General features: G+C 53.5%; 11 protein-coding genes across 11 annotated transcripts; 5 read left to right on the top strand and 6 right to left on the bottom strand.

The window, feature by feature from the left end:
• Positions 1–2: 2 nt before the first annotated feature.
• Positions 3–1,544, bottom strand: SETTUDRAFT_25378 (uncharacterized protein; the record flags this gene model as incomplete). The annotated part of the gene is made up of 1 exon (XM_008023628.1): positions 3–1,544. One exon carries the CDS (start codon positions 1,542–1,544, stop codon positions 3–5), a length of 1,542 nt encoding a protein of 513 aa, XP_008021819.1.
• Positions 1,545–2,989: 1,445 nt separating this feature from the next.
• Positions 2,990–3,512, top strand: SETTUDRAFT_25377 (uncharacterized protein; the record flags this gene model as incomplete). Its single annotated transcript, XM_008023627.1, has 3 exons — positions 2,990–3,111; positions 3,174–3,420; positions 3,501–3,512. 3 exons carry the CDS (start codon positions 2,990–2,992, stop codon positions 3,510–3,512), a joined length of 381 nt encoding a protein of 126 aa, XP_008021818.1.
• On the bottom strand, positions 3,499–4,729 carry SETTUDRAFT_167044 (uncharacterized protein). Its single transcript, XM_008023826.1, has 2 exons — positions 4,370–4,729; positions 3,499–4,317 (listed from the first exon to the last, which is right to left on the bottom strand). The coding sequence occupies exons 1-2, from the start codon at positions 4,629–4,631 to the stop codon at positions 3,593–3,595; spliced, it is 987 nt and encodes a 328-aa protein (XP_008022017.1). The 5' UTR covers positions 4,632–4,729; the 3' UTR covers positions 3,499–3,592.
• Positions 4,730–7,809: 3,080 nt separating this feature from the next.
• SETTUDRAFT_103204 (uncharacterized protein) lies at positions 7,810–14,727 on the top strand (the record flags this gene model as incomplete). The annotated part of the gene is made up of 4 exons (XM_008023825.1): positions 7,810–8,182; positions 8,235–8,506; positions 8,555–9,836; positions 9,890–14,727. 4 exons carry the CDS (start codon positions 7,810–7,812, stop codon positions 14,725–14,727), a joined length of 6,765 nt encoding a protein of 2,254 aa, XP_008022016.1.
• Positions 14,728–15,116: 389 nt separating this feature from the next.
• Positions 15,117–16,307, bottom strand: SETTUDRAFT_102450 (uncharacterized protein; the record flags this gene model as incomplete). The annotated part of the gene is made up of 1 exon (XM_008023824.1): positions 15,117–16,307. One exon carries the CDS (start codon positions 16,305–16,307, stop codon positions 15,117–15,119), a length of 1,191 nt encoding a protein of 396 aa, XP_008022015.1.
• A 419-nt stretch (positions 16,308–16,726) lies between these two features.
• On the top strand, positions 16,727–17,954 carry SETTUDRAFT_167043 (uncharacterized protein). The gene has a single exon (XM_008023823.1). It carries the CDS (start codon positions 16,778–16,780, stop codon positions 17,867–17,869), a length of 1,092 nt encoding a protein of 363 aa, XP_008022014.1. The 5' UTR covers positions 16,727–16,777; the 3' UTR covers positions 17,870–17,954.
• Positions 17,955–18,762: 808 nt separating this feature from the next.
• SETTUDRAFT_158712 (glycosyltransferase family 1 protein) lies at positions 18,763–22,622 on the top strand (the record flags this gene model as incomplete). Its single annotated transcript, XM_008023822.1, has 4 exons — positions 18,763–19,885; positions 19,933–20,041; positions 20,087–22,091; positions 22,155–22,622. 4 exons carry the CDS (start codon positions 18,763–18,765, stop codon positions 22,620–22,622), a joined length of 3,705 nt encoding a protein of 1,234 aa, XP_008022013.1.
• A 992-nt stretch (positions 22,623–23,614) lies between these two features.
• Positions 23,615–23,941, bottom strand: SETTUDRAFT_36738 (uncharacterized protein; the record flags this gene model as incomplete). Its single annotated transcript, XM_008023682.1, has 1 exon — positions 23,615–23,941. The coding sequence occupies one exon, from the start codon at positions 23,939–23,941 to the stop codon at positions 23,615–23,617; it is 327 nt and encodes a 108-aa protein (XP_008021873.1).
• A 76-nt stretch (positions 23,942–24,017) lies between these two features.
• Positions 24,018–24,904, bottom strand: SETTUDRAFT_145590 (uncharacterized protein; the record flags this gene model as incomplete). The annotated part of the gene is made up of 2 exons (XM_008023821.1): positions 24,018–24,786; positions 24,855–24,904. The coding sequence occupies 2 exons, from the start codon at positions 24,902–24,904 to the stop codon at positions 24,237–24,239; spliced, it is 600 nt and encodes a 199-aa protein (XP_008022012.1). The 3' UTR covers positions 24,018–24,236.
• Positions 24,905–25,214: 310 nt separating this feature from the next.
• SETTUDRAFT_175219 (uncharacterized protein) lies at positions 25,215–26,293 on the top strand (the record flags this gene model as incomplete). The annotated part of the gene is made up of 3 exons (XM_008023820.1): positions 25,215–25,629; positions 25,690–25,736; positions 25,785–26,293. The coding sequence occupies 3 exons, from the start codon at positions 25,215–25,217 to the stop codon at positions 26,271–26,273; spliced, it is 951 nt and encodes a 316-aa protein (XP_008022011.1). The 3' UTR covers positions 26,274–26,293.
• A 9-nt stretch (positions 26,294–26,302) lies between these two features.
• SETTUDRAFT_102569 (uncharacterized protein) lies at positions 26,303–27,028 on the bottom strand (the record flags this gene model as incomplete). Its single annotated transcript, XM_008023819.1, has 1 exon — positions 26,303–27,028. The coding sequence occupies one exon, from the start codon at positions 27,026–27,028 to the stop codon at positions 26,303–26,305; it is 726 nt and encodes a 241-aa protein (XP_008022010.1).
• Positions 27,029–27,995: the final 967 nt, after the last annotated feature.

The following is a 27,995-nucleotide window of genomic DNA, read 5'->3' as shown; positions in this document are numbered from 1 at the left end:
CACTAAGAAACCAACAGCCCATCCCTCTCAAGACTACGAATCATATCTAAATTGCCACCCACAGCCATAACAGCCTGCACAGCCATCTGGTTGAATCTCCGCCGGCGATCCGCCGCCTCTTTCTCGCGCCGTGCTTTGGTCTTACTGCTCCCGCTGGGCGCCACACCCGTGAGAATCTTCCTGCTGTCTTCGGGCGTGAAGTTGACGAAGCCCACGCTGGCCGTGGCGGTGCTGGCGCTATTAGTGCTGCATGTGGATTTGCGGCGCTGCGAGGGGCGGCGGGAGCGCGAGCCTGGTTTGCGGCGGGGGTGGGTGCGCGGTTGGGATTGTGGGGATGAGGGGCGGTGGTGCGGTGGGGGTTGCATTGGGGTGTATGAGGGCATGTTGAAAGAAGAAGAAGAGGCTGAAGAGGCGAGTGTGTGGGCGTTTACGACGCCAAAGTCAAACGAGGTGGTGGCGCTTGTTATGCCTAGGCCGGGGACATCTAGAGCCTGGCTTGTAAAGTGCAAGGGGCTTTCGATAGAGTAGCATGGTTGAGTACTGGGCACTGAGGTATTCCACCAGTTGGATGCCTTTGTCGTGTCGATAAAGTCGGTCGAGGCTGTAAGGTCAAAGTCCAGGGTACAGGATGTGTCTGGACACCAGGGTTCTGCGGCTAGGGGAAGGGAAGAGGGTGGGGTTGGCAAGGCTGGAAGCCCAGCACTCGACGCGTTGCAAGAGCCGTATTCAAGGTGCATGTTCTCGTTGTAGCCGTTTACGCTGCAAGTCCCGATGGCTGCTGACATGAGAGAAGTCGAGTGGTGGTGTGATACATTTCCACTGTGAGATGGTAACAGCGAGTGGGTGTGCGTGCGAGATTGTTGGTATTCCTGGATAAGAAAATCATGGTCTTGTTCTTGCTGAACCGGCCTGGGTGATGCTGTGTATGACGCGCACGAGTTCCTCGCCAGGCAACCGATCGGAGTTTCCGTCTTGCGGCTCCAAAAGTCCGGCGTGTAAAAGCGGGGATGAGTCGACTGCATCATCTTGGAGGAAGATCTCGTCGACGATTTTTTTGACGGCTTCTTGATCCCGCAATGCTGGAATTGGCTGTGAAAAGACACAGCCTTCTTGAATAGTCGGCCGGAGGTGTGGGGTCGAGGTGTGGAAGGCTGAGAGGCCGACTGCAACTGATCTCTGTCAAGCTCAACGACGGCGGGGAAGCTCAACGACGCGGAATCACTGGGAGACTCTTTTCCAGTGGAGGAGGAGGCGGAAAAAGAAGATGAGGTAGAAACGTCCGACCATGGTGAGGTGAGGTTCTCATCGCAGTCCTGGAGAGCCTTGTGCCAAGCAGCCTTTGTTTCCCGATCGAGTATAGGGTTGGCCCTGAACAAGTCACTCTCATTCGACGATGCAAGCTCGAAGAGACGCGCCAGCTCATCTGAGCTGGATTGGCCGGATGCTGAGTTGTTGAATGGGTGTAGCAGGTCCATCTCCACATATTCTTCGAATAGGCGGTCGAGGTCGGCCACCTCTACGTCTTTGTTGCTGATCGCCTGCATTGGCCTGACTGTACCAGAATGTGAGCGCGGCTGGAGGACACGAACGCTGGATAAGGGCCAAGCCTCGCGACTGTGCAGTGCGTAGGTGGGAAAAATATATTGTATATCGGGGTTTGGTGAAGAGTGCAAGAGTCTAAGCACGATGGCGCCGTGATACTTGTACTTTGTTGATCAAGGAGCAGTTTCGAGCCTGCAGGAACAAGTTCTGCGACGCGCCAATGATGCGGAAGCCCAAACAAGTCGAACAAACCCCACGAGAGATATATGATTTCACATCTCCCAACATGGCAGTGGTCTTCGCCAGCCATCTCCACGCCGTGTGCATTCCGTCTATACTTAGCGCGCTAAGTCCTATTGGGCTGGCCCAGGGTTGAATGGGCCATGGCCTAAGCCTCAGCCCTTTGGTTTCAGGTAATCTGGAGGCGTTCTGCACCGCCCAGATGCCAAACATCGCGAATCTGGGGATCACGGGCTTGATTGGATGCTCGGGGATGACGATGAGCACATGGCCTGTGTAGCGACATACAAGACGCTAGGTTCCTTACCCAGTCTGGGCAGCTTATTCCGCGGGTGCCTGTTGCGCGACAATCGGGTTGTAGTTGACTTCTTTATTGACGACCATCTCTTTGTGCAAGGTGATGTCTGACCCGAGCGTAGAGCAAGAGGGAGCTCTCGTGCTGGTCTTGAAACACGGCGACTGGAGCCAATTGTGGTCGACCGCGAGCCCGGCCGCTGAATTCATTATTCGTTCAGTGTTGCGGTGCATGGCGGGTTTGGTCGCCACGAGAGATGGCCGGCCCCTCTTGCCCAACGCCAGTTCGGAATACCAGGATATCGCACGGGAAATACTCCAAGCAACGGCGGGATTTCGGTAGTCTAAGGAACAGACAAACTGCTTGGCTGAATAGCGAGGCAAAAAGGGCCATGGCCTGGACGGTGGGTTGATCAGAGCGGACCCAGGACGGTGGATCAAAGACATGAACATGGCCTACTTCTGCAGGGACTTGCTACGCCGTAGATTGAGCCGTGGCCGTGACCTATTGATGGTACATGTCAGGCCCGTCGTCCCGCGCTACACGTTGGAGCATCCCGCGCAATAGAATGTGGCGACAATGGGAATGCCATTGGTTGTTGGGGGCCGGAGTGCGATGATTGGAAGTCCTCAACGGAAGGTTCCGGGTCGGGTGGTTGGCGCAGGGTTTCTCATTGTTTCCGGATGGATTGCAGATGGTCCGCTTAGCAATAGATGGCCATCTGTTGCTGTGAAGAGGGTGGGGAGAGGATGTTGGGCAATGGCGGCTCCATGTCGTGCACCTGCGCACGGCCCAGCGCGTCATGGGGTGGCCAAGCCGGCGGCCGTGTTGGGCACCTCAACTCTGCCGTTAGACTCTTTTCTGTTGTTTTCCTGAACTGCAAATATTTTCCCATAGCATTGCCATACCGCAATGGATCCCGACGCGCCTGTAGCCAATGAGCCGCAACCCTCCGTATTCCGCTGGGTCCTGGGCTTCCTGATAGTAGGCGCCTGTTGGGGGCTCACCACGCCCTTTATGCGCAAGGCCGCAATGTTAGCCGCTCCCTCCAAGGCCTGGCTGTCTGGCGTACAAATGCTCACATATACATGTACAGAAACTACACGCCGCCCCAGCGCCCTGCCCTGACCGATCCAGACAATTCCTGGCTCAAGAAGAAAGTCCTTGGCGTCTTGTATGCTGTCATTGGAGTACTCAGTCGGCCCGCCTATGCCATACCGCTACTGCTAAACGTCACGGGGAGCGTGTGGTTCTTCATATTGATCGGAAAGGCGGAATTAAGTTTGACAGTGCCCATCACAAACTCGCTGGCATTCATGTTCACGGTGCTGGGCGAGTGGTGGGTAGATAAAAAGGTTATTAGTAGAGGTATGTTCACGCCGGCCGGACCAACCGGTACAGCGCAGAGGCTGACATGAGACAGATACCTGGATAGGCATGGCACTTGTGCTCGGGGGCATTGGCTTATGTGTACAAAGCAAGTCATAGTCGACATGCGCTTTCGCAATAATACATCTACCAGTCCTTTGCAAGTCTATTACTCGAATCCGCCCCGTTGGCTCCATTCGCCGCTTCCGCCTGTTCCCGGAACAACTTGGAGAAGCCCTGCGCCGGCGGTTGCAGCCAGTTCTTTTCGTCATACTTCTGCTCGCCCTCGATTACGTGGAATGTGTAAATGTTCCTGCTCTTCTCGCTCGTGTTCTTCTCGCTCTTGTGGAGGATATTGCCGTGGATGAGAACCAGGGTTCCGGCCTTGACCTCGCCCATGGCGTACTTTTCCTCCTTCTCCACCATCTCGTAGCCCTTTTCGCTCTCTGGCGTTATGCTTTTCGGAAACTTGGACCCATCGTTGTCGATAAAGCCAGTTCCATTGCCCGTCCTGACAAACCTCTTGTCAATAGCAGCTCGCTTATGGCTCCCAGCAGCAAAGCTCAGACACCCGTTCTCTTGTGTCGCGTCCTCGAGCGCATACCACCAGCCAACTGCGCTAGGCGGATCGGTATACAGGAAAGTGCTGTCCTGGTGTGGTGGCACGGCACCGCCAATCTCGGGTTGCTTGCAGATGACCATGGATTGCAGGACCCGTGGGTCGCGGAACCCTAGCGAGGCGGCAATTGCGGCATTGCGATCGGAGAGGGAGATGCTGCGGAACGAAGGAGACAGCTCGTGCAGGTAGTGGCCAATCTTGTTGATAGCGCGATGTTTGGGCTTTGTTAGAGAGCCGGACTTGTCAAAGGCGTCTGTTATCGCATTAGCCATTGACCTCAGGTCGTGGGCATCAATTCGACCTACCCTCTTCGAAAAAGAAGCGCATTTTGTCTCCAGAGTCTAGGAAGTAGCTGTCTCCCACATGGTCTGCGCCGTCCTCGCCGCCTGTTGAGAACTTGGTCATAGGATGGTCGTCCAGCGAGAAGTCGTTGAGCATCTTGTTGGTATCATCTAGGAGCTGTTTGACCGTATCTTGCGATAGCGCGTCCGGTATCAGGAGATATCCATTGTCATTGAAGAAAGCGAGCTGTTCTGGCGTGAGCCCTTGAGCAGTTTGCGCAGTCATATCGACGGGACGGGCGGATGACGAGGCGCTTTGCGATACTATGAGCCTTGCTGAAAACGACAGCAGCAAACTGGGCAGAGGTTTATCGTCTCATCCAAGTTCCCTCTAGCCGTCGGAGATGGCCGTCGACTCACGAGATACCAAAAGCTGCCCCGCCGATGCCCCGCGCTACCGCATGCCATTCCATCTCAAGCGTAGCCCCGCCCCCAATTCCGAGGGACGTTCCCAGCTATGCAATCCCTGATAATCTGCCCTATTATTGTCCTATCCCTGCATTAAATATACCGAACACCTGACTTGAGGACGCGTCGATGCATCCGAACCGTTGGGAACAAGTTCCTCGACACGTACGCCTGAAACAGTACAAAAGACCAAGGACGACTAGATGAAGCAGTAAAGAGACATTCAAATGTCTCAAATCTCAAATAAACACCCGAAAAACTCTGTGCAGAATATAACATGACTGCAAGTTTCCGGCTCGTCTCTAACGGCAATCCATCCTCCTTCAAAGACACGGCTGTATGCACTCTACACACCCTCAAAGAGCCTCACCTGGGGACCCTATATCCCTCGCAGCCCCTTATACCCGGATCTAGGGAGACGATTCCTTCGGCATGTCCATGGGCTGACTCGACACGTGGTGGCTGAGCGAACTACGTACAGGACCTGCAGCTGAAAGAAAAAAAATGGCTTTTTTCTTTGTTCCCATGATGCACGACATGGCATTGCGAATCCCCTTCCGCCTTTCCCCATCACCGACAATAACATGCTGGTTCCAGGCCTTTTTTTGGTGCCGGATGAATGGAACTTGTGAAACGATAGTCTGCTTACTTACCTGTTCAGCGACGGTGGGGTCTCAAAGCGAGCACTTTTCTTGGTTACTGGGTGGGACGTGGAGAGAGCAGCATGGTTGTTTCACATTGGCATGCATTCTTTTCATGTTGTGCATGTAACATCACTTCGCAATGTTCAACGGCCTTTTGGCAAAATGCTGCGTCCTTGATCGGACTTGAGTGGCGTCTTTTGGCTCACAAGTGGACTTCCAGCTTGTTCATCGCTAAACAATGGCAATCACGCGCAACTTGATAGTGCAGCAATGGGGCCTGGAAGCAGCCACGGTCAGCTTACAAGAGATTTGTTCTCGAAGGTACAGGTCGTTGGATTGGGCTAGCTCAGGCCATCCGGCCGTCATGGAGAGCACGACAAAGAGATGTCGCCTCATGCAATGTTGAAACCCCACTTTCATGTTTGATTAATCGAACATCAAAGAGAATCTTAAGCCGACAATGAGACCTCACTGACAATCTGACAGAAGAAGTCCGGTACAATGACTCGAAAGTTCATGGCACCTCAAATTCAATCATGGCTGTCTCGAGATCCTGATGTCTTTTGTTGTCTAATGCTGGACCTCGTTCATCATGATCAGTTGATTATGCGGCACTATGTATAATGGCGTATCGACATTTCGAAATACGCAGAATCAATGGACACATAGACGCCTTTGTTCACTACACTTCTGTTGTACAAAGGATGCATCTGCTTCTCTCATTTTTTTCGTCCTGCAGGAGAGAAAGGCCTTGACCCTTCTGGAATTGTCCAACCCACCACGAGGCCGACAGTGCAGATACCCTACCAAAACCGTCTTCAATACAGAAAAACAATAGCACATACCACTACATCTACGTCACTATGCATAAACACTAGAGGCTACAAGTAAGCAGTAATCTTACGTACACGTACGCCCCACAAATGCCGTGTAACGGCTTGTAACCGTGAGCCACGACTAAAAGACGGAAACTAACGGATTGACTTTAAGTACTTAGACGGGAAAATATCTTACCCGCGGCAACTCGATAGCTTCCGCGCTGCATGGACGGCTTACCGGCGAGTAAGGACAGGTAGAGCTCCACTTGCAAAGCAGCTAGTAGCTCCGTGCATGCTGCGTGCTGTTAGACAAGAAACTACAGAACCGCTAACCGTGGCCGATATTGAGAATGGCTTGGCATCAGAAGGGCTTGTCACTTCTGGCTTGTCGGTGAGGGCCCAGACTAGCTTTCGACCCCTCTTGGACATGGACCGAGGTTGCAAGAACAAAGTATGCCTTGTGATTCGTAGCTGGCCGTGTGCTGATGGAGCATACCCTCAACACACTCTTTCTTGACTGCTTGCCTGAAAACCCGATATAGTATTTTTTTTTCTCTCCCCATTGCTGTCGTGTTCTATTGTGACTGGCTTGAATATTTTTTTGCTACCTACCAATGCCTTGGCTGTTCGCTACCAGGACGGGTTTTGCAGCGTCGAGATTCATCACCAAAAGGCGCATGTCTGAAGACACTGGCCTGAGATGTTCATTTGCACGCTTGAGATCATCGGTCGGAATTTGAACTTTACACTGGTGGAATCATCCGGTCCGCAGGGCGCAAAGTTCATCAGCTGATATGCATGTAAGCAGCCGCCGCCGCCGCGGTCGATCTAGCTCGCTATCCAAGTAGGTGTAGGGGTTTGATATGCGGGTACATGACCCGAGACATGTTGCAAATCAGCAGATACCAGAAATCCTACAGTTATTTCCGTCCTTGAAGCGCACATGTATTGTTGCCGGAGATGGGAATTGAGGGAGCTCCACCGAGATAGGCTTAGCCAGTAGAAAAGGTGCCCGCACTGCCGCATTTCCCACTCTTGTTCCAACACTATGTATGTACTACGACTGCATTGGTCGAAATCGAGTAAATGCTACTCCGCATTTGCCGGCGCCTATGCAGAGTCTTTATTGGATACCCGTCGTGACATGGCTCCTCATATGGTCAAGATGCCGATAGACGCTGCTGCCTCAGATAACGCCCGGCCGCATATGCACATGAGCTTGGTCTTGGGAGCTCTTGCAAATTTTAATCGGCTGATTCCACATCTCCAGCTGCTTCTGCTATCCTAAGCCAACCTTTTCTTATGTCGATTTGACCCTTTTGCTTACAGGTACTTGCGTGGGGCAGACAGTTGACTCATCAGGTTTTGGGACACAGATGACATCTTGATCCAGTGTCGCAAAGTCTACCGAGCACCTAATCCATGTCTCCGCTAGGAAATAATACACGAGGAAATAGTACAGACGTACGGCAGGCCAAGGATATCGTGGATAACTAATCGTTACATCAGCACATCGACCCAGAGGGCATTCGCAATGAAGGTCCCGAACGGCAGTGCAGAATCCCACGTCCCGCCTCTTCCTAGCAACAGCGTCGAGCCAATCGCCGTAATTGGCTTTGGCTTCAAATTCCCACAGGATGTGACCAATGCCGAGAGCCTCTGGAAACTGCTCATGGAGCGCCGGTCGACCATGACGGAGATTCCCAAGAACCGGTGGAACATCGATGGCTTTTACAAAGAACATGGCCATCGGCCAGGCACTGTGAAGAATCGCGGTGGCCATTTCCTCTCCGATGATCCAGCCCGCTTCGATGCTCCGTTTTTCTCTATCCAGCCAGCCGAGGCCGAGTGCATGGATCCGCAGCAGCGCTTGCTGCTTGAAACCAGCTACCATGCTCTTGAGAATGGTTGGTGAACAGTTCTGGGTCAATGTGAATATAAACTGACCCAATATCTCAGCTGGCATTCCCATGCAAGCAGCCATAGGCACCCGGACGTCAGTTCACATGGGCTGTCTTCTACAAGAATACAGCCAGATTACCCAGAGAGATGCCCAAATGCCCGGAGACTACCGAATTGTCGGCTCTAGTGGTTTGGCGATGCTGTCGAACCGTTTAAGCTGGTTCTACGACTTCAGCGGACCCAGCATGACGGTGGATACAGCTTGTTCTGGGGGCCTAGTCGCTCTTCATCTTGCATGTCAGGAGCTACTTGCAGGGACTGTTAACATGGTAAGCAGCCAATCGAAAACAGCTTCAAGATCACACTGACGACACCAGTCGCTTGTAGGCGGAAGCAATCTATGTCTACTGCCTGACTCGACCGCCTTGCTGAGCAGTCTCAACATGATGTCCAAAGACAGCGTTTGCTATTCCTTCGACGAGCGAGCTTCTGGCTATGCGCGAGGCGAGGGCATCGGAATCCTCGTCCTCAAACGTCTTTCCCAAGCCATTGCTGATGGTAATCTTATCCGCGGTGTCATCCGGTCGACTGGTTGCGGGCAAGACGGCAACACTCCGAGTATCACATCGCCCAGCCAATCTGCACAGGAGCGCCTTATCCACGAGACATATGCACGAGCAGGTCTTGGTCTCGACGAAACACGCTACTTCGAAGCCCATGGCACCGGGACTCTGGTTGGTGACCCGTGCGAAGCAGCAGCCATCAACAGTGTCTTTTCTGCTCGGACCCCTGAAGAACCCATATTCGTTGGCGCACTCAAGTCGCATATCGGCCATTCTGAAGGCGCCAGCGGCATCGCCGGGATGATCAAGACGCTTCTGGTTCTGGAAAAAGGCATTATTCCCCCAAATGTCTATCCCGAACGTATCAACCCTGCCGTCATGGCTGCTGGGCCCAACTTGAAATTCCCGATGGAGCCTACAAGGTGGCCTGTAGGAGGCGTTCGACGTGCAAGCGTGAATTCCTTTGGATACGGCGGAACCAACGCCCATGTTGTGATTGATGATGCGCGGAGCTTTCTTCGCGAACATGGCCTAGATGGCCGTCACTGCACCGAGGATATTGACAGTAGCGAGATTGAGTCTCGTGGGACTTCAGCTCTGAGCTACACATCCATCAACGGCGACTGTTCTGAAACCGGGCATTCTGACCACACGCCTTCTAGCTCCACGGACGACGACAAAAACGATACGTATACCAGCGATGGCAACGCAGCGTCCAAGCTACTGATCCTGTCTGCATTTGATGAGCGAGCACTCGGCCGATCCATCGACGCCCTCCAAAAGTGGACACAGGATCACCTGAGCACCGAAAACCGAGACCAAATCCTCCGAGATCTCGCATTCACTCTCGTCGAGAAACGGACCCGGTTTCCCTGGAAATCAGTCTGTGTGGCTGCTACAAACACCCAGGCTGAACTTACCTGGTCCCCTCCCGTACGCTCAAAACAGACTTTGAATATCTGCTTCGTGTTCACGGGCCAGGGCGCACAGTGGCATGGCATGGGCCGCGAACTCATGGTCTACGACGTTTTCCAGAGAAACATGCAGCAAGCAGACGAGTACTTTCGCTCGCTCGGCAGTTCCTGGTCTTTGATAGGTGCGGCTTCCCGGATTCTCGAGTTTATGATACGTGCAGGCTAATAAGTGCAGATGAGCTGTACGGTAAATCGGAAAAGGAGTCGGCTATCCACCAGCCTGAACTCAGTCAGCCCATATGCACGGCTTTGCAGGTTGCTATCGTAGATCTGCTGGCGTCTTGGAACGTCCGCGCATCTATATCTGTCGGACATTCTTCTGGTGAAATCGCCGCTGCATACGCCAGCCACGCCATTTCTCGCGAGTCGGCCTGGATGATTGCGTACTTCCGCGGCATGGCCGTTGGCATTTCGCAGATGCTGAAGCCGTCGAATGGCGCCATGATAGCTGTGCAGGCGCCGCTGGAGTCGTGGAAGAACCGCCTAGACGAGCAAAACGCAGCGTGTCCCGACGACCCTGTTGTCATTGCCTGCTACAACAGTTCCCAAAGCTTCACTGTTTCTGGGCCACGCGAGGGCATCGCTCAGCTTACGGATACGTTGAGAGAAGCTGAGATCCAGGTCCATGTGCTCAGGATCGATGTGGCGTACCATTCGCATCACATGAAGCCCGTGGCCGAAGTCTATGACAAGCTTCTGCGGAAGATTGAAGCTGGCAAGCCAATTACCCACCCCCCGTTATTCGTATCGACTGTTACCGGAGCAGCTCTCGAGGAACTCGCTGACCTCAGAACCGCAGCGTACTGGAACAGCAATCTTACTGGTTCAGTACAGTTTTCAAGCGCACTGCAGAACATCTGCGCACGCCCAGACGCATCTACATACTGCTTTGTTGAAATCGGACCTCACTCCGTCTTGCGCTCGCCACTTGCCGATATTCTCAGGACAAACGGCCGAGACGCCAAATCAGAATACGTCTCAGTGCTGCGTCGCGACCGCGCAGCCGACACCACGGCGCTGGAGTGCGCAGGCAAACTGCATACACTCGGCGCCAACATCGACCTCACGGCTGTGAACAAGCGCGCCGGCCCGCGCCCGAACGTGCTCACATCGCTGCCGAGCTACGCATTCGAAGACAAGAAACGGTACTGGCTCGAAGGCCGCACAAGCATCCAGTACCGGCAGACGAGGTTTGTGCATCACGAGTTGCTCGGGTCGCGAACACCCGACTGGAACGAACACGAGGCCCGGTGGACGAACCGTATTCTGCTCGACCAGTCGCCGTATCTCAAGGACCACCGCATCAATGGCTTGTGTCTTATGCCTGCGGCTGGCATGCTGGTCATGGTCATCGAGGCGGTGCGCCAGTTCTACAGCGACGGCGCAGCGGCTGGGGCCTCGGGATATAAAGTCAAAGATGTCTCGTTTACAAAGGCCATGACGCTATCGGAAGATGTGCGTGGAACGGAAATTCAGCTTACGCTTCGCCCCGGGAGCGTTGACGCTCGAGACACGCAGCCTGGAAGCGCGTGGAGCCACTTCTCGCTCTATGTCTACGAGAACACAGCATGGCATCTTTGCTGCTCCGGCTCCGTGGCAATTGAGTATGCATCTCAAACCGATACAGGCGAAGAACAACCACTTCAGATGCGGGAAATGGCCAGGGACTTCTCAAATGCTGCGACACAGTGTACCAGTGAAATCAGCAGTACAGAAATCTACAATGCGTTCAGCACCGCAGGCCTAGCCTACGGCCCAACTTTCCGCGGCGTACACAAAGTATGCTGGGACGAGCAGAGTCAGGCCACAGGCTGTATTGGTCTGCGCGACTGGGAGAAGCACGCACGACATGCCTACAGCGATGCGCACATGATCCACCCCGCAGCCCTGGATACAGTCCTGCAAATGACCTTCCCCGCGTACTCCATCTACGCCAAAAACGCATCTGCCACGACGGTGCCCACGGGATTTAGCAATGCGTGGTTCTCGGCTGACCTGGGGTGCGCGGCGTCTGCATCTGAGCATGTACGGGTGCACGCCAAGGTGACGGGTCGCGGGTTCCGCAATAAATTGTTTGCTGTTACGGCGGCGGATGAGAGTATGCAACGGGTGTACTTTTGCGGAGAACTGGAAACGTCGACGATTGGACGGAATAATGGCTCTGTGGCGGACGGGAAGGAAAAGGAGAAGAGCTTGTATCGCATCGATTGGCAGCCAGCGACGTTCCCAGACGCAGCAACGGTGGTATCGGCGAGCTCGAAGAAAACAGTCATCCTCGTTGTGTACGATGATGCGGATGCTCGGCAGCAAGATGTGATGCAAAAGCTTCAAGAAATCGCATCGCCGCAGTACGGACTCGAGGCGGTTGCAGTGCCCTGGACGTCTGTTATGCAGCACGAGGTATCCAACGCCACTTGTATTTTTCTCCCAGGCTTAGACGGCACTCTGTTGCTCCGCATGCAAGAAGACGATCTGGACAAAATAAAGTACCTGGTTTCAAGCGCTAGTGCCGTAATATGGCCTACCCTGCAGTCCCAAGATCTCAGCCAGAGTCCTACAGATGGTCTCGTGTCAGGACTCATCCGTACGCTGGCAACTGAATCTGAAGACTACCGTCTAGTTAGCGTCAGTCTGAACGGAGAGCCTGGACTGGATAAGCTCACGACGAATGTCATGAAAGTGGTCCAGACAATGCTTCAGCCACAGACTGATCCCGAAGACGAGTACTGTGAGATTGATGGCGTCTTATGCACACCACGGGTTGTCGACGACGATGAGCTGGTCGCTCAGGTACTGCCATCTAAGCAGATATCGAGTATCGTCTCCAGACCTTGGAGTGAGCTGGAAAGTCCTGTGCTGACGATTGGTGCGGCCGGAATACTCAACACGCTTCACTATGAACAAAGTGCTCTCGAGAAGGTCAATATAGGGGTTGGCGACGTGATTGTTGAAGTCAAAGCTGTTGGACTCAACACCCGCGACCTCCAAGTAGCGCTTGGTCAGGTACACGACGATGCTCTTGGAATTGAAATTGCTGGTGTTGTGGTACAAACCAGCAATTCAATAGACGCCGAATTCAAGATCGGTGATCGGGTCTTTGGTGTTACGCGCAACGGTGTAGCGCAAAAGATTCACTGCAAATCTTTCCAACTGCAAAGGATTCCGGAAAGAATCGGCTTCGCTGAAGCAGCGGCTTACCCAATAGCATCCTGCACCGCTTACTACGGCCTGGTGCAAAGGGCTAATATCCAGAATGGCGACAGCATACTCGTTCACAATGCTGCCAGTCCGCTGGGTCAAGCAGCTATTAAGGTCTGCGGGCCTCAAGGATGTGACACTATCTTTGCGACAGTGAACTCGACAGAAGAGCTGGAATTCGTGACTAATGGCAGCAACATCCCTACGTCGCATGTTTTCCTTGCCGGAGATCCTGACCTCGAGCCTGGTATCCGGCAATTGACTAGCGGACGAGGCGTAGACGTCATTCTGGGCTCGACAGACACTCTACGCAACTCATGGCGTTGTATTGCTCCCTTTGGCCGGATAATCGACACTGGAGAGGAGCACGCATTTGTTTCTACGGCAAACCGATCGAATGAGACTTCGCTGCCACCGATAATCAGTAATGTCACATTTGTCAATATCAACTTTCAAGAGCTGTCGCAAAGTCGCATATTTAAAGACACTTTCGAACATGTCCATCAACGGATTGATAACGGCCTTTACGATAATTTTGGACCACTGACGCTGTTCAAGCAAAGCGAAGTTGAGCAAGCATTCCGCGCGCTGCAAGAAAAGCCGGCGGCCAAAGTCGTGATTGAAATGGACAGTCAAGAAGTAGTCGATGTGGAGGTCGTACCTAATGCACCTCAGCCAACCCTTCATGGGGATGCAACCTACCTCATCGCTGGCGCATTTGGCGGTATAGGCCAGAGCATTGTCCAGTGGATGGTGCATGAAGGCGCCAAATATCTAGTATTACCGTCACGCGCTCCAATCGAAGGAACTGACCGCGAGCAATTCGTCCAAAAGCTACAGGCACAGGGAGTAGTTGTAAAAGCTCCAGTGTGCGATATTGCCGAAAAGAGTAATCTCCATGCCATGCTGAACTCTCTCTCCGACTTGCCAGAAATCAGAGGCTGCATCCAAGCTGCAATGGTGATGCGCGATTCTTCATTCGCCAACATGTCAATTGATAAATGGCAGCAATCGCTTGCGCCAAAGGTGGCTGGCTCCTGGAATCTGCACGAGGCCCTGCCCTCGGATCTAGACTTCTTCGTAATGCTTTCTTCATCCACAGGCATCATGGGGTCCTTTGGTCAGTCCAATTATACGGTTGGAAATACATACCAAGACGCATTAGCCGCTCACCGGATGCGCCACGGTCAGCGTGCTCACACTTTAGCGCTTAGCATGGTCACAGGCGTGGGCTACGTGGCGCAAAACGAACAAGTCCAAGCTCTGCTCCGCGTACGTGGCATGCTGGAAGAAGTATCCATGGAGGACATTCACAATCTCCTTCGGTACTGCTGCGATGCCTCGCGCGTAGATGCCAGCACTATTGGATCGCAAATCATTACGCCGCTGACGCTGCCCGCTGACTTGCGTGCAATGGGAATTGTAGCTCCGCTTGGTAGCACACGGCCCATCTACCACTACCTCGACACGCTTCCAGCGCGTATCGCCAGCACAACCGAGACAGACAAATCGCGTCCATCATACATGCTCGCTGAAGCCACTTCTCTCGTCCAAGCCATCGATATTATTGTCAGTGCCATACAGTCTCAGCTGTCCAGTCTCCTGGTTGTAAGCAAAGACGATATCGACCCGCAAAAGGCCATTTATCGCTATGGCGTCGACTCGCTTGTTGCAGTCGAGATGCGGAACTGGTTTTCAAAAGCGGTGGGTGCAGATGTGGCGACTGCTGATATCATGAGCGATGTTAGTATTTGGTTGTTGGCTGTTAAGGTTGCGAGCACGAGTCGCTTTGTTAAGGATGAGCTTAAGGAATAGGGATAGGCGGTTGAAATCAGAATTTCGAGGATGACTGTGTTGTTGTACGATAGTATTTCTCTTTTTCCTCTCAGATTAGTTTGGCTGAAGCAATTTTGGAGCATGATATCCCAGTCAGCCGATATGTGTGTAGCTGGGATTCGGAAGATTGAACGTCAGTAATCCCACATGATGATATGACACTTGCAGGCGGCCGTATCGCAATGCCTCAAGCACTATTCGGAAACCGTTTGCTTGGTGACGAATATTCGTATTTGAGATGAGTTTTTCGCGGAGACGCGACTCTATGGGTATACAGGCATCCTGAGAATGTCTGTTGAAGGTTGATTCCAGAATGAAGAAGACCAGGTACAATGACTGGCTGGGCCCCGCCGCCTGCCCAAGCAATCTCATTGCAACAAGACTTCCTGCTCTTCTTTTGATATACCGAAAAGGTATAAAACGTCCAGCATGCTCTTGGAGTTCAAGCGAGCAGGAGCCTGTATTTGCACCTTTGGCTTGGCATGGAAGGCGACTCCAAGGCCAGCTACGCCCATCATAGGAAGGTCATTTGCGCCGTCACCAATGCATACGACCTGGTCTAGCAGGACGTGTTCTTTCTCCGCAATCTCGAGGACGTGTTGACGTTTCTTTTGGGCATGGACAATCTCGCCCGTCAATTCGCCAGTCAGGGTGGCACCATCGTCGGAAACAACAAGGTGATTAGCAAAGGCGTAGTCAAGGCCAAGCTGCTCGCCCATCCAGCCAGTCAGGGGTGTAAAGCCTCCACTGAGAACTGCCGTCTTGAAGCCTAGCCGTTTCAACGCAGTAATTAGGTCTTTGACGCCCTCGTTCAGCGTGAGTCTTGGCTTGAGCGTTTCGAAGACGCTGCTGGGCACGCCCTTGAGTAGTTTGCATCGCGCGCGCAGACTCGCTTCAAAGTCCAGCTCGCCGTTCATAGCGGCGGCAGTAATGGCGGAGACCTCCTTCTCGACGCCAATCAGCGAAGCAATTTCATCAATGACTTCTTGCTGGATCAGCGTGCTGTCCATGTCGAACACTGCCAGCCGCTTGTACCGCCGGTACACCGAGTCTTCCTGGAAGACGCACTCGACGTTCCATTCGCGCTCGAATCGCGATACTGCCTCATGCCTCCGCAATGTCTCGAGCGCGACGGGTGATGCGCTGGGTAGTGGGAAAGCCACCTCTGCTACACGACACAGCTTGCTTGCTTCCAGCCTCTTGCTAGTGACGGAGTCCTCTTGCAGGCCGGGTAGTATGGTGGTGAGGGTGGTAGCGAAGTCGGTCAGGCAGCGCTGGGTAATGTAGCTCCCGTAGAGGTTGTCGAGGGGGTTGGGCCCTGGAGTCGGGGGCTCGAGGGGATAGTCTGCGAGGTTCTCGGTGGGCACAGCGCCATCTTTGAGGGGCTCGAGCGAGGCCGAGGGGATGGGGTCGGCGGGGCTGTGGGGGGAAAGGTCGGCGTGCTGGAAGCAATGGGGCGAGTCTGCCTTGTAAAAGAGGGTTGCGACGAGGCGCGTGGGCGAGATGTCGAGGGCGGGGGGCTTGGCGGACACGGCGGACACGGCGGACACGGCGGACATGGCGCAGCAATCGAGGCAGCAAGTCGACAATGGCAATGGCTGGACGATGGTGGCAGTGGTGGCAGTGGTGGCAGTGGTTCGGCGGAGCGACGAGATTTTCGCAGGGATTACCGACTTTGAGCTACCGGACCGGGGAGCTCCCAGCAAGTGGGCATGAGTGCTGTATACGGGGAGCCCCGCCGAAGCACAAGCATCCCCGTCTCCGACCATCCTCATACTCTTGCACCCCATCACCACACTCGCTCTGTCCCACGGCATAGCCAGCACACCCGGAGCATCCTGCTGACGCCACCGCATACTTGTGGTACGGCCCCACGTGTAGGCCCGAGCACCTGGGTACTTATCTATCGTAAGCTGTGCTATGTTAAGCACACACGCTATTTTCCCTTCTTCTTAAACGACACACACCCATCCCACAGCTTTTGCAACTCACACTAGCACTCCTCAGACCCTTCACTGCCTCCACTGCAATGGACGAGTACAAGCCCGAGAAAATCAACATTCTTCAGTCACCGCCCTTGGACGTGACGGCCCCGTACGATGCCGCCTGGGTCAAGGACAAAGTCATTCTCGTCACCGGCGGAGCGAGTGGATTTGGCGCCGGCTTCGTCAAGCACTGGGTAACCAATGGAGCTACCGTCATTGTGGGCGACATCAACGTGCAAAAAGGAGATGCCGTCTGCCGCAGCATCAACTCCGAGGTCAGCGGGAACGGCAAAGCCCACTTTGTACATTGCGATGTGACAGACTGGCAGTCGCAAGTCAACCTGTTCAAAGAGGCCGTCAGGCTGAGTCCCCACGGCGGGCTGGACTGTGTCGTCGCCAACGCGGGCATTGCTGGCCCTGACATTCTCCAGGAGGGTGCTAACCTCGATGCGGCTGCCCCGCCCCCGCCTAACTTCAAGATCATGGACGTGAACATAACCGGTGTGCTATACACGACCCACCTGGCTTGCTTTTGGCTACCCAAGAACCCCGGCTCGAAGCCCTGCAGTATCGACGCGGCACCCTCAGCTTCTCCGCGCGACCGCCATCTGTTGCTGCTTGGCTCCGTCGCATCTCTTGCGCCGATTGCCATTCAGCCGCAGTACTGCGCCGCAAAGCATGCTGTGCTAGGCTTGTTCAGGACTCTCAGGGTGAGCAGTGGTGTGCAAGGCATCCGCGTCAATCTTCTCTGCCCGTACTTTATCGACACACCCATTGTGACCCCAGCGGCGCGCGTCCTCCTGGCAGGAGGGTCTGTAGGAAAGGTCGAGGATGTAGTGGACGCAGGCACACGCTTTGTAGCCGACTCGCGCATCCTGGGACGAGCACTTGTCGTAGGGCCAAAGGTGCATGTCCGTCAGAAGGCAACTGGAGAATGGGAGATTGACGCATCGCCCACTCCTGGTAGCAAGGAGACACGTGTTTATGAGCCATATGCCGACGACTGGTTGGATCAAGACCAGTGGAATCGCTCGCTTGTCAAGGTTTTGAATATAATCCAGGCTAGCAGAGGTTGGGCGGGATGGGCAACGGACATGGTCAAGGCCGCCCTGTACACCGTGGGCCTCAAACGCTGATGATAGGATGGGAATCTGTAAACTTTTGCGACGATAATAATGCGAGCTTGTATTTAGCGTTGAGGGCGATGCCTGGGAAAATCACGACCCACATGTTCAGCGTGTTCCAGACCGTGTTTTGAAGCCATGGCATTCCGGGTATTAGGTGTACGACCACGACCAGTGCTGTCTGCAAAAGGAACGCTAGACGTTCGTGGGCAGATGATCTACCTGGTCAGCGGCTATTTCGGACGCTACCAAGCCCCGGTTTGCATCATCGAGCTACTCTCCACTGCATATCACCGGCCAACTGCATCTAGGACCGATTGCGGAGGCGCAGTATCAAGTCGCCCCTTGCGATCCTGCTGACACTGAAATCAAACAGCAGGCGATATCAAGTCTCATTTCGCCCAAATACCCATGTTTCAAGACATGGCGAATCCGGTACCGTAATCATGGGCGGACAATTACGGCAGAAACAATTGGTTAGCCTGGGTGGGAAACGCCCAGGCACACGCTGCAGCTTTTTCAAGCTAGCCCATCTCGGTTAGCTGCCGCTTTGCTGGCGCTTGCAGGCTAACCCGATCCGCATGTGCCAGTGATGTCATGCTGCCTGTTCCTAGTGCTCGCGGCGGCGGTACGACGCCATCCACACCAGTGCTAAAGAAAAAAAAGCCCCTTTGCACCCGCTACTTGTCCACATCCAGCCCAGCTTTGGTTCTACGACAGGAATTGCCGACACCTGCCCGCCAAAAGTGGAGTGGCTGAACACCATCCAATCCAGGCTGCGTCTCGCTCTGTGCTGGCTTGTCGCCGCCATCATCATTACGCCGTCACTGCCGGCGCTCCGGACGCGTTGCTGAGCTCCAGACCGCGTGATCCGCCCCCTCGCTCGAGCTTTCAGCATTGTCATCATGTCAGCGCCTTCTGAGCCCAAAGACAAAGGCGGAATCGCTCCTGTTGGCATGGTCATTGAAGAGCCGTCGTTTCCCAACATCTCTGGCCAGGAACCCGAGACAATGTCTACGCCCGACACGATTTCGGTGTACTATACACCAACTGCCGACGTGGAGCAACAGGAAACAGTGTCGCAACAAGACTATGCAGCAGATGGGCCATGTGGGCCCTTGCATACCATACCCAACAACCAGGATTACTTTACTTCAACGTCACGCCCAGCCCAGCAACAACGATGGGCAACTGAACGCCCCAAGCCCTCGGCGAGACACTCACTGCTGGGAAGGGTGCGAACTTCACAACAAAGGAAGCCAAAGCAACCCGAGCGACGAGCAACCATTACCTTTGACGCCGACACCGATTCCTCCGACTCTTCCGACGATGAGAACCTCTACTCGCACAGAAAAAGCCTTAGTCACGCTGATAGCCTGACCAAGCAGACGACTCGGAAACCGCGCGAGAGTAGATTTCATCCATTTTCTCGCCTCAAAATCGCCAACGAACATTTCAATACCAAGGGCAAGGTCTCCAGAGCAGACGGACGACTGAAGCTTAGCATTCTCGAAGAGAATCTCGGCAGCGGATACATTGCAAAAGCTCTCGGGACTATTATCAAGAAACATGGCAACGACGAGGATCGCGGTCCGGAAAGCTACGACGATGTGGGCGCCGCCAAAATTGCGCCAGAAGACGACGAGATGGAACATAAACCTGCGAGGCGAGTGAAGCTCAATATCGTCATCATCATTATTGGCTCGCGTGGAGACATTCAGCCCTTTATTCGAATAGCCAAGATACTGCAAGAGGACTATGGGCATCGCGTCCGTCTGGCCACACATCCAGCGTTCAAGGACTTTGTCGAGAAAGAGTCGGGCCTCGAGTTCTTTTCAGTTGGCGGCAATCCAGCTGAGCTCATGGCTTTCATGGTCAAGAATCCGGGTCTCATTCCCAACATCGAGACAATAAAAGAAGGCGAGATTGGCCGCAGAAGATCGCAAATGTACGATATGTTCCAGGGAATGTGGCGCGCATGCATCAACGCAACGGATGACGAGACTGACGTAACAAATGTGAAGATGAGTAAGTTCTTTTGATCTAGTTGGGCATTTGTGAGGCTAATTTTGCAGTGGGTGACAAGGCTCCTTTCGTTGCTGATGCCATCATCGCCAACCCTCCCAGCTTTGCCCCGCAGCATATTGCTGAGAAGGTGGGTATCCCACTTCACATGATGTTCACGTAAGTGCTAATATTCATGTAAAAGACTGCAGTTAACATGCTCAGCTTCCCATACACACCGACTACCCACTTCCCTCACCCGTTGGCAAACATCAAAGCTAGTAACGTCGAAGCAACCTACAGCAACTTCATGTCATACCCGCTAGTCGAGATGATGATGTGGCAAGGTCTTGGTGATCTGATCAATCGCTTCCGTACTCAGGTTTTGCATCTCGAGGAGGTCAGTCGACTGTGGGCGCCAGGCCAACTGTATCGACTCAAGGTGCCATACACTTACCTGTGGTCACCGGGCCTTATTCCGAAGCCAAAAGATTGGGGCCCAGAGATTGACATTTCTGGTTTTGTATTTCTTGACCTTGCGTCGTCGTTCACGCCGCCGGATGAGCTGAAGAAGTTTCTCGACGACGGCCCTCCCCCGGTGTACATTGGGTTTGGATCCATTGTTGTTGATGACCCGGACGAGTTCACCAAGCTGATCTTCGAGGCTGTCAAGCAAGTCGGCTGTCGCGCTCTTGTTTCCAAGGGCTGGGGAGGCTTTGGTTCCAACGCCGATTGCCCAGAAAACGTCTTCATGCTGGAAAACACGCCTCACGACTGGCTCTTCCCTCGCTGCAGTGCGGTCGTGCATCATGGTGGAGCAGGAACAACGGCCATTGGTCTCAAGTGCGGGATACCGACCATGATTGTTCCATTCTTTGGCGATCAGCCTTTTTGGGGCGCAATGGTCAGCAAAGCAAAAGCAGGAGCACATGAATGTATCCCGTACAAGAAGCTTTCGGCTGAGCGTCTGGCCGAGGGTATACGACAGTGTCTTACAGACGAGGCTAAAGAGAACGTGAGAAAGATTGCCGATAGTATTGCCAAAGAGGGAGATGGTGCTCTCAATGCAGTGCGCTCATTCCACCGATCACTACCCCTTAAAGGAGAGGGAAGCATGAGATGCGATTTCCTCGACAATCGCGCTGCTGTCTGGAAGATCAAGAATACAAATGTTAAGCTATCTGCGCTGGCCGCCGAGATACTTGTAGAGAAGAAGAAGCTCAAGTGGAATGAGCTGCGCTTGGTCCGACACTACGAATGGAACGATTTCGGTGGACCTGGTGAGCCCATTACTGGAGTCTGGGGCAGTCTCATGACCTCTTTCTCGGATGCGGCAGCTGGAGTTGGTGGTATGCCTGTCGAGATTGGAAAGAGTATCAGGAAGAGAGAAAAGATCAAGGAGAAGAAGCGGAGACTGCAAAAGCGCGATGCCCATAAGACTGCGCATGCAAATGCAGGTACCAGCTCCAATGAAGTTGGACAAGATGCAAGCAACAATCCACAAACCAATGGCAGACCACAACCTACCCGCAATGAGACAACCCTCTCAAAGATTTCTGAGCCTAGCGAAGAGTTGACGGAAGAGCTTGGACGCGAGGCTGCTTTTGGGTTCAGAAAGACGGGACATGCCATTGCCCGCTTCCCTATGGATCTTACTCTCGCAGTCACCCAAGGTTTTCACAACGCACCACGCTTGTACGGCGATGAAACAGTTCGCCGTCCACCTCGAGTCACTGGTTTCCATTCTGGCACTCGCGCTGGTCGCGATGAGCTTCTCTACGGTGTAATGGATGGCGTCTCAGGCCTTGTCACTCAGCCATATAACGGTGCTAAGAAGAATGGCGTGCTAGGTGCTGTCAAAGGCGTCGGCTTGGGCATTGGCGGCTTTGTGCTGAAGGATATTGCAGCTTTGCTTCGACCTGTGGCGTACACGATGAAGGGATTAGACGCCGAGTACATGAAGCGTTATCAGCCGACGAACTACCTCCGTCGCGCCCGCATCGCTGAGGGGCAAGAAGAGCTGAAAATGCTTAGCTCGACATCTCGCATTGCAGGTACTCAAGAATCTCAAGTCGGTAACAGATCTGCAGAGAAGCAGGAAAAGATTGAAGAGAATGTCAACATACGCTGGAAGGCTCTGCAGAGGACGATTGCAGAACAGAAGAAGCGTCACAAAAACGGCATCATCGGTTCCCTTACTGGACGAGGTGATGAGAAGGATGGCCAGCGGGTAGGGCGCAAGAGCACAGAGACATCGCGGAGGGAAACACGAAGATCGCTGTCAAAAGGAAAGGCGAATACCCATGCGCCCAATGACAAGCCTGGAAGAAAGCATGCAGACGCTCAAGACAAGGCAGTTGATCAGGGAGAAGCAAAAAAGAATACACATGACAATGCGAGGCCTAGTGTGCATAGAATGGACACTACGCCCACCACATTGCAGGAGCGCCACAAGCATCAAGACAGAGAAACGCTTGAGCTTCCATACAGACTGAAAAGCGCCGATGGCGAGGCACCGAAGCAGATCAACAACGCAGAGAACAAGTCGGACGCTAAGCCCGTTCCTGTGCTGAGCCACTCCAGCAATCCAACACCTGCAGAGCCCAGAATTGCAAACGACCTTTCTCACCGTCCCTCTGCAGATGGATCTGAGAGCACGAGGGTCGGTAGCGATCCGACTGACTGGGTAGCCGTACGACAAAAGGAAGAGGGATTGGCTGTGCAGGGTGATAGGACGAGGCTGGTGGACGTCAGCTTGTAGACGTTCTTGCTTGCATTCTTGTGTCCAAAACAAATTTTTTTTCCTTTCATTGTTAATTTTTTTCTCTCTTAATTCCCTCCTTAAGCAAGTCAGTCTCATGATTGATTTCAGTTCACTGCATTATCTCTCATTCTTCTGTACAGTTTTTTTTTTCTTCTAGTTTCCAGCTTGCAATTTCAAAAGATACCCCCTTTTTCCTACCTACCTACCTACCTACGTATGTATGTACATGTATCCACGCGCTTCTTGTATTCCGCTTCTGTGCAAATGTCCATTTTGCTCCATGTGTGTTGCTAAGCCGAGAATTGCCACTCCACCATGCATAGACTTGGGTGTTTGAGCGTGGAGTCGTTGAACTTTGACGGCAAAGCTATGTAAGTACTTCAAGCTAGCTATGTAGCACTGTGATGCCTAAATGAAATAACTCGCTCTTTACACCAATTTTTTTTATCCCTCGCGCATCCACTCTCACTCCCCGGAAAAAAACTTCAATGTCTCAAATACAACGGTATACCGATTCTTCCGCTCTTCTTCTTTTTCCGTCTCTATGCGTACATATACTGTATCCTGGGAGTTCTCCCCCGTTTCTTCTTCTCCCCGCGCAGTCTGCAAGCCCATTGGTACTAGTGGTGCTGCAGATGGCCCTGGATATCGCGTTGGAAGCAGGTAGTGCACTGTTTGACTTGCAGTTTGTACATCCGATATGAAAGTATCTATGTTGTTAGTTAGGTGTTTGGTAGTAAGATGGTGGTGTAGTTTGTTGTGTTGCGTGATGGGAGGATGGGTGTAGTATGGACGGTGGAGCGTTGTTGTAGTGTAGTATGCCAGGGTAGGGTACTGGAGGTCCGGTAGGATAGTGAAAAGAACAGGACAGAACAAGATAGAAAGCATGTATATATGTCCAGCCTTCTCAACGCCTCGTAGAAACGCAAAATTGTCAAGGGGAAAGACAAGTCTGAGAAAGAAGGGAGAAAGGGGAGAAATTGATGAGACTACGTACCCCATAAAATACCCCATTCGTCAAGTTGACGCCGGATGTTAGCGAGACTTATCTGTCGGTCTTGCAGTTCCCATTGTGCATCTCTAGTGCTGTTGTTGGTATCGTCTGTAATCTTGTTACATGATGATGATGAAGAAGAAGAAGAAGAGGAGGATGGGGAGAGAGAAGGCGAGTCGAGGCGTTGAGTTACTGCGCGGGAAACGAGAAGTCTGTACTGTTCTGCCCTTTCTACATGCATTTTAGTGGTCTCTTCCTGGTGAGATGAAGGCGGGGGAAGACGGGAGTTGCGGGATTGTTGGTCGTGGGGACAATGTGCCATTTGTGGTGTTGCTTTGGGAAGAATACTGGTATGGTAGGAGAAATTTCAGAGACTGATATTTCAATGGACACAGAGGGCGTTTGTAGCTTTGTTGTAATTGGGTATGTGTTATGTACGTGTTTCTCGTTGCTGCGGTACAATCGCTCTGTTTGAATCGGGTCTTTCTCCTCACCCAATTCACACTCCGGTCTTGAATGCGCATGTGGCCTCGCATCCAGACCAGTATCCTAAATCATTCCACCACATATTCATCTCTCGTTTATTTCTTAAAAACGTAACTTCGTGTTCCAACATGTTACATGCTTAGCCCCTCGGCAAGCACACCACCATACCAAATCATAGCACCCAACCCCGCCAAGTTAATGAGGGTGCTAACGCCGTGCAGTATGGCAAACTGCTTGTTCAGCGCCTGCATTTCCTTGCTGTGTGGCCCACTGTCATAGCTCTTCTTGCCGTCCCTTGTCTCCTGGTGCTTCCTGATGCCCATGACCTCGGTTGTCTTTGGTCCAATGTAGACCAAGTTGACCACGGCCGTAGCAAGCATAGCAGCGTGTAACCAGGAAGCCAGCTTATTGTTGGAAGTCGAAGTCGAAGCAGGCGCGAAGAAGGAGAAGGATGGCGGAGGAGCGGCGGGCGAAGAGGGAAGCAGGAACGAAGGGATCAGAGAGGTGGCGCCGCGAGGGTAGGTCAAAAACATTGCGATAGGAGCGACCGTCTGCAGACCAAAAAAGATGGGAAAAGTGTGTTTTTGCAGCGTCGAGAATTGCGGGCGGGGGAGGACGCGGAAGGCGATCACGCCCGAGACGAAGGACTGGAAGAGGGTAGAGCCCAGGAGCGTGCCATAGCTATGGGCCGAGTGAGTATGTGTGTATACGACGAGCGTGGTGGGGTGTGTTGCGGTGAGGGAGCGTACCTGAGCAAATGGTACGTCGAGGGGTTTTTGAACGTCGCGAGCGACGACATTGTAGCGGTGTTGTTTTTTGCGACGCAGGCAATGTGGGTGGGGAGTGGGAGAAAGCAAGGATGGTGGCGAGTCAAAGGCAGTTTGAAGCTCAGAAGTAGAAGCGGCGATGGCGGCGGCCTCGGCAAGCAATGAATCATCTCACAGGTCCCGACACGCGTTATCCCTGCTAGCGTCCCAGAAATGCCCCGCGCCCATCATCCGCCCAGATGCATGCATAGAATAAGGTTTCTTTTGCCAGTACAGAACCAGCGCCCCTCCAGGTGTATTTATATCCACTCGCCGGCAAGGGCCGCATCCTTCGCCATGCCTATGCGCCTGCCCTCGCTCATCAATCTCCGCCGCCCATCTGACACGCCCCTCACGCCCGAAGACATCTTTGGCTCCTCACTCGGCGGCATCTTCACCGACGACCTGCAGAACCAGCACGGCGACAATCCCGAGACTGTTGTTCTGTACTGCAACGCAAAGTATGGGGAGCTCGAGTTGCGCACCGCCGATGTCAATGGCGAGGAGCAGCGGCGCAAGTTTGCGCACTATCTGTGGAATGCGGGCATCATGATGGCGGAACTGGTCACAGGGCGGCTAAGAGATGGCGAAGAGAACTTCCTGGAAAAGACGCCGGACTGGGAATTCACGCGCTGGGAACCTGGGCAATGGTGGGCTAGCGAGGAAGAGGAAAAGCAATGGAGTGTCAAGGGCGAGACTGTGCTGGAGCTGGGTGCAGGTGGGTAGGGTTGAAAGATGCGATTCTGAGTAGAGGGCTGATGGTATGCTGCTTGAGTAGGCGTAGGACTGGGCGGGATACTGAGTGCACTGGCGGGTGCGAAAGAGGTACGTTGCCGTCTACATGTGCGTGGGCTTGGACTGACCGTTCGCCAGGTTGCCGTCACCGACTATCCCGCGCCTCCGATCCTCGATAACCTCAAGAGAAACGTTACAAAGAACGTACCGGCCAACCTACAACCTTGTATAACTATCCAGGGCCACCAATGGGGGTCTACTTCCACCGACTTTGAAACGTCGAAAGCCCACAGCTACACGCGCATCCTGGCGGCAGACTGCTTATGGATGCCGGGGGAGCACGAGAGCCTCGCAAAATCAATGCTGCACTTCCTCGTACCCACGCCCGATGCGCGTATATACTGTATCGCGGGTTTCCACACAGGCCGAGCCAAAGTTGCGCCCTTCTTCGAGGAGGTTGTGCCAGCGCAGGGGCTCGAGATTGAGGAAATGTACGAGATGGATGCCGATGGGCAACGACGGCCATGGGCCAAGGAGCGCGACGGCGGTCTGGAGGACATGGGCGAGCGGAAAAAGTGGCTCATCCTGGCGCGGTTACGGAGGGCAGTCCGAGCAGAGCGGCCGTAGTACTTGGCTTGCCGGAATAAGACTCTTCCCTATGTCTTCTTGAAGCACAGTGTGACGATACTGCTCCCCGTCTTGCCGCCAAATGTGAAACTCGGATATATGACCTTGCCGTCGAATTTCAACGAGCCCCCCTCAAGCCAGCCCTTCAACTCCTCCTCTGTCCAATTACAACTTGTAATCAAGAACATGCCGCCCTTCTTCACCAGCGGCTCCACCTTCTCCCTATACCCCTCGCATATCCTGCGTCCCTGTGCATCCTCCTCTTGAGACAAGCAGATGGCATCAAACGTGCCCTTGTCCAGCACGACATCGAAGCCCTCGCCCAGCCACGGCCCCGCACCCTGCGACAAGATATCCCACTCGTAAAACGCAATATCGGCATACCCCTCGCCCTTTGCATCGCGAATCGTGCTCGCAAGCGTCACGCTCTGCTCTGAGTAATCCACGCCCACCATGGCGCCATACCACTCGTCCTCGCGGAGCGCAAACAGCAAATGCCCGTTTCCTGTCCCGAGGTCGAGGAACCGCGAGCCTTGCTTGCCTATGCTGTCCTCATCACCTTTGTGCAGCAGCGTCTCGTCGCTGAGATTATCGAGATACAAGAGCATGCGCTCCTCGGCGCCGGCGTCGCTGAACCAGATTGTGCCTTCGTCCGAGGCGTTGGCGGCAAAGTTTTTGCGCTCCGTCGTGTAGGCTGCGTCCCAGTAGGATTTGGTGCCGAGTTCCGAGGGGTCGAGGTGCGTGGGGGCCGTCATGTTGTGTGTGAGTGTGTGTGCGAGCGTAGAGGTAGAGAGTACAATGGCTGCGTGTGTTGGTGCTGCGAGATGTTTTTGGTGGGGGTTGGAGGGGCACGTCGTTTGTGGTTCCTGGATCCCCGCGGTGGACACTACAGTGCCCGTGCACCAGATGAGCACCATCGCCAGTTGAGCACCCCCACCACCACAACAACAAAACTTCAACGCGTCAAAACTCAACCAATATGGACCCGATTCAAGAAGCGATTGCAGAAATCGAATCGCGAGAACCAGGAGATAAATTCTCGTATCAAGCAATCGCGAAAAAGCATGGTGTAGCACGAATGACGTTGATGAGACGACACCGCGGCGAAACTGAGGCCTATGGCGTGCGCAACCTCTCCCTCCATCCACAACACGAGAAGGAGCTTGTACGATACATCGATACGCTTACCGAACGACGTTTGCCACCTACGAAGGAAATGATACAACGCTTTGCTTCAGATTTGGCTGGAAAGCCGGTTTCAGAAAGCTGGGTTGACCGGTTCATCCGCCGGCACCCCAACCATCTCATCTCTGCCCACAGCAAGGGGATGAGCAAACTTCGTTGCAACGCCGATTCAGGAGCCAAGTACAGCTTGTATTTCAAGCTTCTGGTTGAAAAGATAGAGGAGTACAACGTCCAACCCTCCCATATATTCAATATGGACGAAAAGGGGTTTCAACTTGGAAGGATTGGCAGAACAAAGCGTATCTTCTCCAAGGCACGTTGGGATAAAAAGGGGGTACGCCAACCGCTTGAGGATGGCTCAAGTGAGTGGATCACCGTTGTGGCGTGTATTTGTTCGGATGGGAGCGTATTGAGTCCTTCTCTCATCTTCAAGGCAGCCAACGGAGCTATACAAACAAGCTGGGTTGATGCTGTACGAGCAGGAAACCACTCAGTATTTACTACGTCATCACCCTCTGGCTGGAGCAACAACGATAT

The sequence above is a fragment of the Exserohilum turcica genome (assembly GCF_000359705.1).
Source record: "Exserohilum turcica Et28A unplaced genomic scaffold SETTUscaffold_11, whole genome shotgun sequence".
NCBI classification, from domain to species: Eukaryota; Fungi; Ascomycota; class Dothideomycetes; order Pleosporales; family Pleosporaceae; genus Exserohilum; species Exserohilum turcicum.
This window is presented reverse-complemented; position numbering and strand designations above follow the sequence as displayed.

Coding starts and splice junctions, on each gene's coding strand:
- SETTUDRAFT_167044 (XM_008023826.1), bottom strand. CDS start 4,631: ATGACTGCGCAAACTGCTCAAGGGCTCACGCCAGAACAGCTCGCTTTC. Junction 4,318..4,369: donor GCGCTTCTTTTTCGAAGAGG/GTAGGTCGAATT, acceptor ATGCGATAACAG/ACGCCTTTGACAAGTCCGGC.
- SETTUDRAFT_167043 (XM_008023823.1), top strand. CDS start 16,778: ATGGACGAGTACAAGCCCGAGAAAATCAACATTCTTCAGTCACCGCCC.